An 11,438-nucleotide genomic window follows, 5' to 3' on the forward strand; every position below is an offset into this window, starting at 1 on the left:
TTATAATCATTACTAGCATTGCCATTATTATTATCACTGTTATCATCATTATTATTATTATTATTGCTATCATTATTATCATAAAAAAAATGGTGTCATCACTGGATTAGATTCAATTTTACAATGGTTTTATTATCTACAGGTGAAGTTTAATTTAGGTACAATACCCAAATTTGCTATGACCCTTTTTTACTTGAATTCTGTGTCAGAGTTTGCAGAATGGCCTATAATCAAACCCTGACCATAATCCAACTTACCTCAGAAGACTGATAAATACGCACTGGGAACATACCTGTTTATCGTTTCATCGCGGAATGGAATATACGCAGCATGTCTTTTACTCAAAAGCTCTTCATACTCTTCCATCTTCAATTTCCGTTTGGTTCCTCTACTGCTCTCCTTTTGCTTCTCTTCTTCCATCTTTTCATCTTCACTACTTGTAATTTCTTCATCACTGTGAAGAACATTTTGCTAATTTACAGTTATTCTACTAAATTAGTCAATGAAAATTAGCAAAGGTTTAGATGATCACATGAACAAGTGTATATAGCATGCTGCAAATGGATATCACCATTATGTGTAATGATATATTAAATTGTAATCAGTGACCCAAACTAAGGAAAAATTTTAGATCTTAGAATCATATATTTTTTTGAAGAAAAGAAAACAAAGACAAAAGGAAACATAAAAATAATTACACAGAAATACAATAATTCACTTAATTTCAGGTGATACATTCTAAACTGTGCCACATTTCAGCAACTCACCTCTCTGTTCCCATATCCTTCTTCTGTTTACCAGTTATTATGTGTTGTGTCTCTGGATTCTTCTTTAAGATTAATTCCTGAAAGCAAGGAAAATGTGGTTGAGTTTCTAAATAATTCTGTGAAATACATATAGCATATAGAAACAATTTGCGATAAAACTTCCAACAATACAGGAAGGGAGCAAGCTGCTAAGTGCTCTCTTTAATTTGGGGAATAAAAATAAAGGTATAAAACACTAAAGTTCTAATGTCATAAAGCAGATTTTATTCATCATGCCTGTACAGTCAAAGAAGCTAACACATCAGGAGTCCTGGAAAACTGAGGAAGCTTAATGAACTTATTATGTTATTGAAATGCTAATACCAATTTTTAAAAACTATTTTTCCAAAAATCAAGGATATGGGTAAATGGGTGAGGTAAATAGGACTAGTAATTGTTTCCTTGATGACTAAGTGTATGTGGAGCCATCTATGTATAAACACAATTTACAAACTAAAATCACAGTGGATATGACGTTTATGTCATACCATTCCAGCACAAAAGATAAAAACAATCTGTCTGACAATTGTGCTCATACTTAAATGCTACTATACACCATGCAGCAGCATAAATACAAATGAAGAGCTATTATATCTCACCTGTATATCCAGAAGTGTGTTCAGCAAGACCTTGGTTGCAGACTTTGCACTGGAAAGATTTTTGGTGTAGTTTGGATCATTCTCCCGTACAAACAGCTTGAAGGTGTTACACTGTGGTAACTGGTTTGTCTGACTCACCATCTTCTGCATACTGATGCGACTCTCAAACAATGAGTCATATATTTCTGTAAGTACACATAAAGAACAGTGTGAGCATACTCTTTCGCTTGTTGGTGAGTAGGACTTTTCCAGGAGCTATTGTAAGCACCTCAAAGTAATATGGTGTTACCTTGTAGGGCTTAAGGCAAGCAGCCTTCCTTAACCCATTGCCGACGGGTGGCATGTACGCACATGCCATGGCATGGTGGGACCATCTGCCGGGGGAACGTACGCACATGCCATAGAGTATGTATGGAAATGCCATGAGTTTTTTTTTATTACAATCACAGCAAGAGATTATTTTTCTGCCAGTGCAAGTGTGATTAAGTCGGGTTTTAACACTTTCTCATTTTTACCATGCAACAACAATAACAATAACAACAACAACAACAACAACAACAATAATAATAAAAAAAAAAAAGCAACAAACCGACGATTTCAACTCCATTATGCCGCACACTGCTTATTTTATTCGGACTATAAACCTAATAATGATCAATTATGGAGTCTATATAACAACAAAAATACCCTATAGTCTCGATTTATCAGGAAGTTTGGCAAGTAGAGACTTTAAAAAATAATGAAGACTGAAAATACAACATATCTTCGTAGTATCACAAAGAAATGGCATGGGATGCTGGTATTTGGCATGAGTGGTCGCGCATGCTAGGGCGACGATATAAGCCCCTGGCAGCGAGGCCCGGGCCAATATGAATACTACCCGTCGGATAAGGGTTAATTAAACAGGTTCTCTGAAATATGCTAGAGCAATATCTCACTATATTTAAAGCAAAGTCAATTTTATTGGAAATCATACTTTTTAAAACTATGCTGCTGTAAGTGTACTACTCAATAGTCCCAATATCTTTTGATCAATATATTTTTTTTTTCTTTAAATTTATAGTAAGATGTTTACATAAAAAAAAATTCTAAAGATCAATCTGTTATGTTTCCAGTCTTGCATACCAATTAAAAATCTATTCCCATGCTAGCACTTACCTAATTGACTTTTCACTGCTCGACCTTTCCTGACCTCTTCTGACTGATCTTCGCTGCTGAATTTCTTGAGAGATCCTCCATAACCACTCTCAGAATCTATACCCTCTTCTTCATCTACACTCAGCTCTTCGTCATCATCATCATCATCATCATCATCATCATCGTCATCATCACCATCATCTTCAAAATCTTCACCATATTTGCTGAAGTCCCCATCCTTATCAAATCTAAAATAGAATTGTAATAGTGAGTAAGTGTTACTCTCTTAACATTTCTTTTGTTTTTACTCACTGGTTGAAGAAGAAGAAGAAGAAAAAAAGCATATATATTACCATAAATGAATGATTAGGTCAATGAATAAAAGAAGAAGAAGAAGAAGAAAAGCATATATATTACCATAAATGAATGACTAGGTCAATGAATGAAGTAAAGAATAACATCCACCTACGTGAATTCATCATTTGAGTCATTCTGGAGCCTGTCACGAATCTTCCTTGTGGATTCATCCTCTTCCTCACTGTACATGCTTTCATCCAATGCCTCATCTCTTGATTTGTTTTTCTTGACAGCCTGTTTCAAAGCCATTTTCTTCAACCCTGCATTCACTTCAGTTACACTTTCTTCCTGACTCTCATCTTCAGCGGCACTTTCCTCCTCTTCCTCCTCCTCTTCTTGATCTTCCCCCTCATCTTCTCCATCTTCCTCATCCTCCTCATTTTCATCACTACCTTCCTCATCTTCATCACCTTCTATGACAAAGAATTTGCTCAATGATGGATCGAAAGTGACTTCATTATCTTTCTTGAGATCCTTGCGAGAAACCTTCTTGCCTTTATATCGAGGATCACTTTCTGATAAGAGAGCAGCACTTCGTGCTCTAAGCTTGCTTATCGATTGCCCAATCTGATCTGCACTCTCTTCCTTTGCAACTGAATCTACTACCTGTGCTTTGGTTATTACTGTATGGGAGGGAAAAAAAATCTATGAGTTTGTGAAAACATACTTCTGTACAGCTAAAATTACCTGCTATGTAATCTTAGATCATGTTACTATCAGTCAGTATTGGAAAGCTTAAATAAGTGTAACAAAAAGCATAAAGAATATCAGAAAATTCTGGGAGGTAGATGAAAAATCAAAAATCAAAAACAAACTGATGAATTTGTTAATAGTGTAGTCTAAATTACTATTTTTCAGTATATACAGCAAACATGAAGGTTTTACACAGCTAATTACATCACCTGGCAAAATTACACTTTAAGATAAATACAGATATGAGGGATAAGAGATGAGATGAGAAAAAAAAATGATGGTCTTCTTTATGATGCACATGATCTTGACCCTTCATGGTTTTCCCCCTTTCCAGAACTATACCCTTTATCCCCCATCCCCAAACTGGGAGGGGAAATAATACCTGTGAAAAAGAAAGGAAGAAAGAAAGAAAAAGTATGCAATATTTAGGGCAGCATTACCAAATTTATGAAAAAAGTTTATATGATAGATATTACCTCATTACATTCGTAACATCAAATTCCATATCTAAAATCTAAACTCACTATGTACAAGAGCCAAACATTACAAGACAACTTTCCTCTTTACCTTCTCTACTGCAAATCAATAATAGGGAAATTGGCAATAACAGATAGAAGTCTGCAAGCATACTATGCCAAAATAACAATACTCAGTCTTAGTTAATTTGAAATTTGATTATTGTGCGTGGGGCAGGAGAAAGATTTAAAAAAAGGAGCATATAGTAAATGGGGGTTAATAGCCGCTTATCAGATTTTAACCCAATGCCGTTTTGTGTGTGTGTGTGTGTGTGTGTGTGTGTGTGTGTGTGTGTGTGTGTGTGTGTGTGTGTGTGTGTGTGTGTGTGTGTGTGTGTGTGTGTGTGTGTGTGTGTGTGTGTGTGTGTGTGTGTGTGTGTGTGTGTGAAATGTCTCTGCAAATAAATGGCTCTGCTAGTGCTTAGCCACAAAGGAGTCAATTAGTAAACCTTGTTACCTTACTTGATTTCACCTTTCCCTAAATTGGCAGGAAAAACGTATTTTTACTAATGCTATGAATATCGATGGTGTTATTTTTATTATAGATAGTATAATTACTACAATGTTATAAACATTAGTACCAGAAAAATAGATAACAAAAAATATTTTTGTAAATCAAGGAAAAGGGTAAACGGGCAAGACAGGCAGTACTCGTAATTGGCTCAGTGGTACCTTAGTACAAGTGTAGCCATCTATGAGTAAAAACAATTACTAAAGTAAACTCACAGTGGGTATGGCATGTATGTACATGCTTTGCTTGTTGGCATTGGGTTAATTTTCTTGGCATGCCTCATGTGTTTCCCATCTATCACAACCAACATTACTGCTATAGTTCTTCTGAGAATGAATGCTGGATTCACTCATAACATGATGAACGTTCTCCAAATAATATGGTATATAATCAAGAGTCAATGTTCAAAGCCAATTTAACATATATCCAATAATGGCTTAAATAGGTAAAATTTTAGGATAGGGCAATAAGAACAGGAATATAATACTGACAGCCACAAAAATATGAGATGGTACATCACTGGCTGCAAGTCCAGCAATACCTCATCCATTGCATTTCATACGCTGGCAATGTTTATCAGTACCCGCACTTAAATGTCAAAGAGGCCTAGTTTGATGCTAAGGGTCTGGTTTCACACAGCCCTAAAACCTTTATAGTGTAATATGTGTGTATACCAAAGAATTTCCTCAATCTGTTCATTACAGGCAAGGTTTACCTTGTGCCACAGGACTATGAGAAAGAAACTAAACCCATCTTGTCATGGGGGAGGTCTACTAAATAATCTACAAGAAGCAAATATTTACTTTATGAAGATTATCATCTTGACTAATGCCAGTGATAAAGTTTAATGTCTTCTTTTTGGCCATAAGCTTAGTAATTCTTTCTCTTTATTGCTTTCAATTTGAACATTTCCCTTCTAACACGCTAAATTTATTGATATTCGATAAATGAAATCAAAGCGGTTGTTTCTATAAGCAGATTGAAGATCTGCTCGTGAGATTGCCCGAATATAGCCCAGCATATCTTTCTGCTAATGTAACTACAGGAACGCAATTTAGTACCTTGGTCTTCGTCGTCCACATTAAATGAAGCCGCCGGATTCAGAAGATATTTTTCAACATAAGACTGAAGAGAATTAGCCATGATTTTCACGCATTAGAACGCAACATCGAACGCCGTATCGCAGCCAGCCCTCACCAGCCCGGAGCACATGCACGAAATTTGTAAACATTGAGGAAGACGTACGCAATGAAAATAATTTTTAGGATTGGAAAATATATACCACACGAAAGAGGTAGATCTTATTATATGATATATAGATACGATTCATTTGAAGTTTTTGTATGTATGTTTTTATATATATGAATAGTGATAATCAGACAAGCTACAGTTCTTGTGTGTGGATCAATGCAAATATAAATTATTTTATGTAATCATGCGTGTGTTATGTCCATATATATAGAATAAGGCCAAGTATGTAATTATATATACTACTAGTGTATCAATAAGATAAAAAAGGTATTCCATAAAATTTAATCTCCGCCGTATCCCCTTCACAGCGGCATGATCGTCTGCAGTAAACAAAAAGTCGGGAGGTCCAGTACCGTGTGTGTTTGAATGAAATTACCATGAAACCAGGGTCAACACGGCGAACGAAACAGTGACAAGTTCCAGTACAACTTCCCTTCTCCCCACACATCCCAGTCAAGGAGGAGAAGGACACAGCAATATGTCAGCCGAAGTAGCATCGAGTTCGGCTGTCCAGGATGGCTCGAGGAGGACCCTATTTACCCCACAGGAAATCGACCAAATCGCCAAGTTTCTCGTGTCGAACCAGAGGAGAGAGAGGGAGAATATCATTATTCCGAGGACCTTTGTTCCTGTGGTGATAAAGGGGAGAGAAGAGAAGACAGTAGAAGCGATATTCGAGAGCTGTCCTTTCAAGGCGGTGTTGTCTCTCATGGCAGGTCAGTAGTGTATGCGTATATCCTTCAATATATTTCATATTTCTGAACATTTTTACCATCGGGGAATCCATATAGGGGGAAATGTTCATCCAATTAGGCTAGGGATGAAGTTGTTATTCTAAAAGGATAACTTGCTTAATATTAGATTAATTTTTTGGACCTGTTATTTCCCATGTGTATATCCTGCTCTTGCAATCAGTGGGGGCTAAGATTGTCAGTAGACCATAAAACTAATACTGGTGATTAGGAGTTGATTTTATTAATTTAACTGTTATTGGTAGTGAGATAATATAAAAGCCTTTTCTTTGGCAGACACAGACGAGCAAACTTTGATTTGAGAACAGCACCTAGAGAAAGTGTCTGCTTGCTGCCTTTTACTTGCCTTGGCAAGAGTGTTTCCCAAATATCAAATTAATTTATTTATAAACAGAGCTACAATACTCTTTTCATTGTTGTGGAAACTGGATAATTTGTTCATCTGTTCCTGTTGAAGTCAAGTCATAAATAATTACTCTGTTTGTTATCACAACTGTGTTTAAATACTCTGGTATTTTGGAATAGTCTTCTTAAATAGCAAATGACTGCTAAGGCTGATCTTATAGAAAGTTGTTTGTATGTTTGAATAATATCCTTCTACTGCTACATGTTTTTATTAAATGCTACTTTTAAATTCATATCTACAAACAGTACATGTGAATTTAACCTGTGTAGACAGATCAAAACAATACTGCTAATCCCAAAATCCCAAACCAAGAATTTCTTGTGATCCCTTGGTTCAGCTGTAAGCATACTTTTGATATACTTGCAAGAGTTCTTGCTTTTCATGGATTACTTGGAGTGTTTGTACCCCCAAAGAAAAGACCTTAACCCATTATTATTGGAAACTTAATTATTTTTGACATTTCCAATGGTCTATAACACAAAAAGTAAAAAATACTTTCCTCGTACAGGCTTTGTCCTTGGTGGTGGTATTGGTCTATTTGCTGCCAGTGTGACACCAACTATACCAACACCAGAAAAACCTACACAGTCAGCCAGAGAGGTAAGATGAGAAGAAGTGAAGTGAAGAAGTTTCAAGGGAGGAAAAAAAATGAATATAGACAATTCAGGAACTAGCTATATGTATGTAAAGGTTATTCGTAATTTGAAAAGGACTCGCTTTGATTTATAAGAATAAAATGTAGAACATTTGAAATTGACACAGTAACTGTTGACATATGTAATGATTGTCTTTTTGGGATGAAATTTACTAATGTAACCCTTTTGTTTCAGGTTCTCAGAGAATTAAAAGTCTCTACAATTTCATATGGTAAAAATTTTGCTGCTATAGGATTCCTGTTTTCAGGGATAGAATGTGGGATTGAGTCGGTAAGTATCTTTAAGCATTATATTGAATATATATAGTGAATGTGGAATTGTTCTGAATGCAAAAGAGCAGCAGTTAGTTTTCTGACTGAGGCCATGTATTTAGAACTGATAAAATTACAAAAATAGTAATTTTAGTTTTAGTTTTAGTTTAAATTGCCATAATAAAAAAAATGAAGATTTGAACTAACTAATTGTTGTTTTGGCAAAAGAATATTATGTCAAAATATAAATAATAGATTTTATATGATAAATCTTGAGATACGGACCATGCAAAGATAGAGAAGAAATAAGTTTATGGCTTTAAAGAACATATAAAACAACATTATCAGTCATCTAAGATAATCTACAGAATATCAAGGTATGCCCATAATCACATATCAAGGATACTTTCACAGTGACTCAAGCAATGTTTAAGTATCCCACAGAAATTTTCTTCCTCTGCAATGTGCTTTGTAGAAAACGCAGTTCAAATGCTCAGTGAAAAGGGCAACAAACCTCCACTATGTATATTCTGGCTAAGTGTGGCTTTTAAGACACTCAGATGAATTTCCATAAAAGAGGGAACCAGTCCAAGCTTTATTGTACCAGGTATTTGTAGTAAAGATTAATTGGCTTTTGCTGGAATGAAGAAGGTGCAAAGCCCATTGAGCCTATTGCCTTAGGTAGATGCAGTCTTAGGTCCAAGATTCACCTTAATTTCAAGTAGTATTTGTTTACTTTGGTAATAAGGGCTAAATATAAAGAGAACCAAGTATTTGGAATATAGTGTTTATTCTCCCAGAGGGTATAAATAATGTTGAAAATATAGTAAAGTTAGAGACTATTTGCCATCATAATCTTTCAGTATCGTGGGAAGAGCGATTGGAAAAATGGAACGTATGCTGGAGGTCTCACAGGAGGTCTTCTTGGAATTAGAGGTTTGTATTTTAAAATTATGTTATTCATTCTTATATTCAATTTCATTAAATATAAGACATTTGGATATACATTGTGTAAATTGAAAGTTTTTTCTCTCTTAATTTTAAAGAGAGAGAGAAAAATATATATATTACTTAATATTACTTACTATCTTTTCAGCTGGAGTGAAGGCTGGAGTACTTGGTGCCTGTGGATTTGCAGTTTTTTCCTTTGCTATTGATTACTACATGAGAGGAGGACTCTGATTTCCTTTCTATTATATTTTTGTGGTAGGGAAGGAGAGATTTATGTGATGTCTTTTTTATGAAAAAAAAATCCCTTAATGGCTTCCGTTAACAATGTTTATTCATGTGGCAGGATGACAGCAATGTCTTCTGAAGAATTCAAAACTTGTAAATTGCAACTTTTGAATTTAGAGATTTGTGATATAGATTTTATGTATTCAGATGGTTTATGGTTTAAAGAAAGATTATAACGTACATTTGAATTCATAGTAATTCTCTTCATATTTGTTGTTTATATGAACAAAATATATACAGGTAAAAAACAATAAATCTACAGACTATTGTAGAAGTTATTTCAGAAATCACCTTAAATTGATACAATTTGTAAATCACCAAATATTTGAAAATTAATACTTCCATGATGAGGCAATGAATGGACATAGTGATTTTAAAATTTTGGAAAAACTGTTTGTGAGAGAAAATATTTGTTATGTAAGATCCATTTCTGTATGAAAATCTTGTTTTTTTTACTTTCTTTTTTTCTATAGTGGAAGGTGGATACGGTACAATATTCAGACTTTGATGAAGTCAAGTGGCTACATGGCAAAGAAAATCTCAGAATTATGTAAACAATAATTGTATTATTGTTTAGAGCTAAGATAGCAGAATATTGTCATGGAGTCTGCATTTCTCTACTTTTGTTTAGCAAAAGAAATAACTCGCAAATGCCTCGGGTGCTCTTTAACCCACTTCATGACTTAGCTTAGTCTGCCAAATGATGCTGGCTGCGAGAGGATGAACTTTGTACTTTTATTTGTTAATACTGTTGAACTATTTTCATACATGATATGTATATACAGTGTATATGACATGAGATATGTAAATAAAATTGAACAAGAAATTTATACTTTTCTTTTGCAACACTCCACCTTTTCTAAAAGTTATTTTTTAATGTAACTAATGAAGTTACTTCTTGTAATATCAACTATAAGAAGGACCATAATACACACACACACACACACATATATATCGTCCAGCCCTTTCCCTCATGGGGACCCTCAGGCTTCCCCCTCCTCGATGCTTGCCGTCAACTTGAACCATTCACAATCATCAACCCAGGTCATTACTCAACCTTCAGAATACATCTCTTCATCTCTCCCAACATCCTTCACCCCATCTCCATATCCTGCACAGTCGTCTTCATTTTCTGCCCCCCCTCCCTTATTGCTACTCCTCATCCTTCTTGTCTCCTCCGCAATATTACCTTCTTGACACCCAGTCGCTCTTCCCCCCGTCCTCGTCCTTCTACTACTTCCACCTAAATAAACCTTTTCAATACGCTTTTTAACACGGCCAAGTTGGATAGATTTTTTTGTGATCCCCCCTACAGTCTTTACTATGACAATATCCTTCTCTGCCAACAACGTCTCTTAAAATAAGTAGGTAGATCCCTTCCGCAGCGGTTCCGATCATTCACGCCTTGCCACAGTTACATCCGAGTGCCAAGCTCGTGTATTATATACCATGACTCTCTCACTGCAATTTAGATATTGTTAGTCATCAATCACAAGTGTGCAAGAGGATTTATGAAGTTGGCAATATTACTCGCAGATGTTTCGTTTCCTTTATTCTGCTTCATTTTGAGTATTGTTCTCCTATATGGTTATCTGCTGCAGAGTTACGATTAAGATTGCTTGATTGTTCTTTTTATTCTATCACATTTCACCTGTCTGACTTGGATGTGGGCATTGGGCATCGTAGGGATATTCAGTCTTATACAAGATTGTAACCGATGAATCACATCTTCATAAGTTTTTACCTGATTTTTATCAACCCGCAAGAACTAGAAGCTCTATAGCCTTCAGTTTATTATTATTATTTTTTATTATTACCTTTTTTTTACAGAAATTAATAAGCATTGAAATAGATTGCCTCCAGACTGTAACTTATTCGACTCTTGATAAGTTTGATAGTTCAGCTAATCTCTTCTTTGTTTCTTAGCTGTGTTTTGACCGCACTGACGCCTTTGGTTTTATAATTCTCGAATTTCTTAGTGTGGCTCTTTATATGGCTTACCATAATAATAATAATAATAATAATAATAATAATAATAATAATAATAATAATAATAATAATAATAATAATAATAATACCACCACCACCAACAACAACAACAATAACAACAATAATAAAATATATTTCTGCTACACTATTCCTCTCAGAGGCTGCTGCAAGTTCTACACCAGTATTATCAACATTAACCTCCGTAGACATGACCTCCCACATGAAGTTTGCACCAACGGACCCACCCTGCCTACCAGTTCGAGTCTGAGATGGAAGCTT

The 11,438-nt window shown here is 35.1% G+C and overlaps 2 protein-coding genes across 2 annotated transcripts in view; one reads left to right on the forward strand and one right to left on the reverse strand.

Moving 5' to 3' along the window:
• The window catches only part of LOC119574223 (protein AATF-like), a gene marked incomplete in the record, with an annotated part of 7,835 nt that extends 1,990 nt beyond the window's left edge, over positions 1 to 5,845 (reverse strand). Inside the window, 6 exon segments of the mRNA XM_037921377.1 lie at positions 293 to 454; positions 768 to 844; positions 1,406 to 1,590; positions 2,564 to 2,790; positions 3,012 to 3,522; positions 5,680 to 5,845. Of these exon segments, the coding sequence (XP_037777305.1) occupies positions 293 to 454; positions 768 to 844; positions 1,406 to 1,590; positions 2,564 to 2,790; positions 3,012 to 3,522; positions 5,680 to 5,761 (1,244 nt within the window).
• A 317-nt stretch (positions 5,846 to 6,162) lies between these two features.
• LOC119574231 (mitochondrial import inner membrane translocase subunit Tim22-like) lies at positions 6,163 to 9,996 on the forward strand. Its single transcript, XM_037921391.1, has 5 exons — positions 6,163 to 6,585; positions 7,536 to 7,627; positions 7,858 to 7,953; positions 8,798 to 8,870; positions 9,031 to 9,996. Exons 1-5 carry the CDS (start codon positions 6,348 to 6,350, stop codon positions 9,114 to 9,116), a joined length of 585 nt encoding a protein of 194 aa, XP_037777319.1. The 5' UTR covers positions 6,163 to 6,347; the 3' UTR covers positions 9,117 to 9,996.
• The last annotated feature ends 1,442 nt before the right edge of the window (positions 9,997 to 11,438 follow it).

The sequence above is a fragment of the Penaeus monodon genome, chromosome 1 (assembly GCF_015228065.2).
Source record: "Penaeus monodon isolate SGIC_2016 chromosome 1, NSTDA_Pmon_1, whole genome shotgun sequence".
Lineage (NCBI taxonomy): Eukaryota > Metazoa > Arthropoda > Malacostraca > Decapoda > Penaeidae > Penaeus > Penaeus monodon.

What these genes read in the sequence shown, in the direction of transcription:
- LOC119574231 (XM_037921391.1), top strand. Translation starts at nt 6,348, where the DNA reads ATGTCAGCCGAAGTAGCATCGAGTTCGGCTGTCCAGGATGGCTCGAGG. An exon ending in TAGAATGTGGGATTGAGTCG is followed by an intron (nt 7,954 to 8,797) that starts GTAAGTATCTTT and finishes ATAATCTTTCAG; the next exon opens with TATCGTGGGAAGAGCGATTG. An exon ending in AGGTCTTCTTGGAATTAGAG is followed by an intron (nt 8,871 to 9,030) that starts GTTTGTATTTTA and finishes CTATCTTTTCAG; the next exon opens with CTGGAGTGAAGGCTGGAGTA.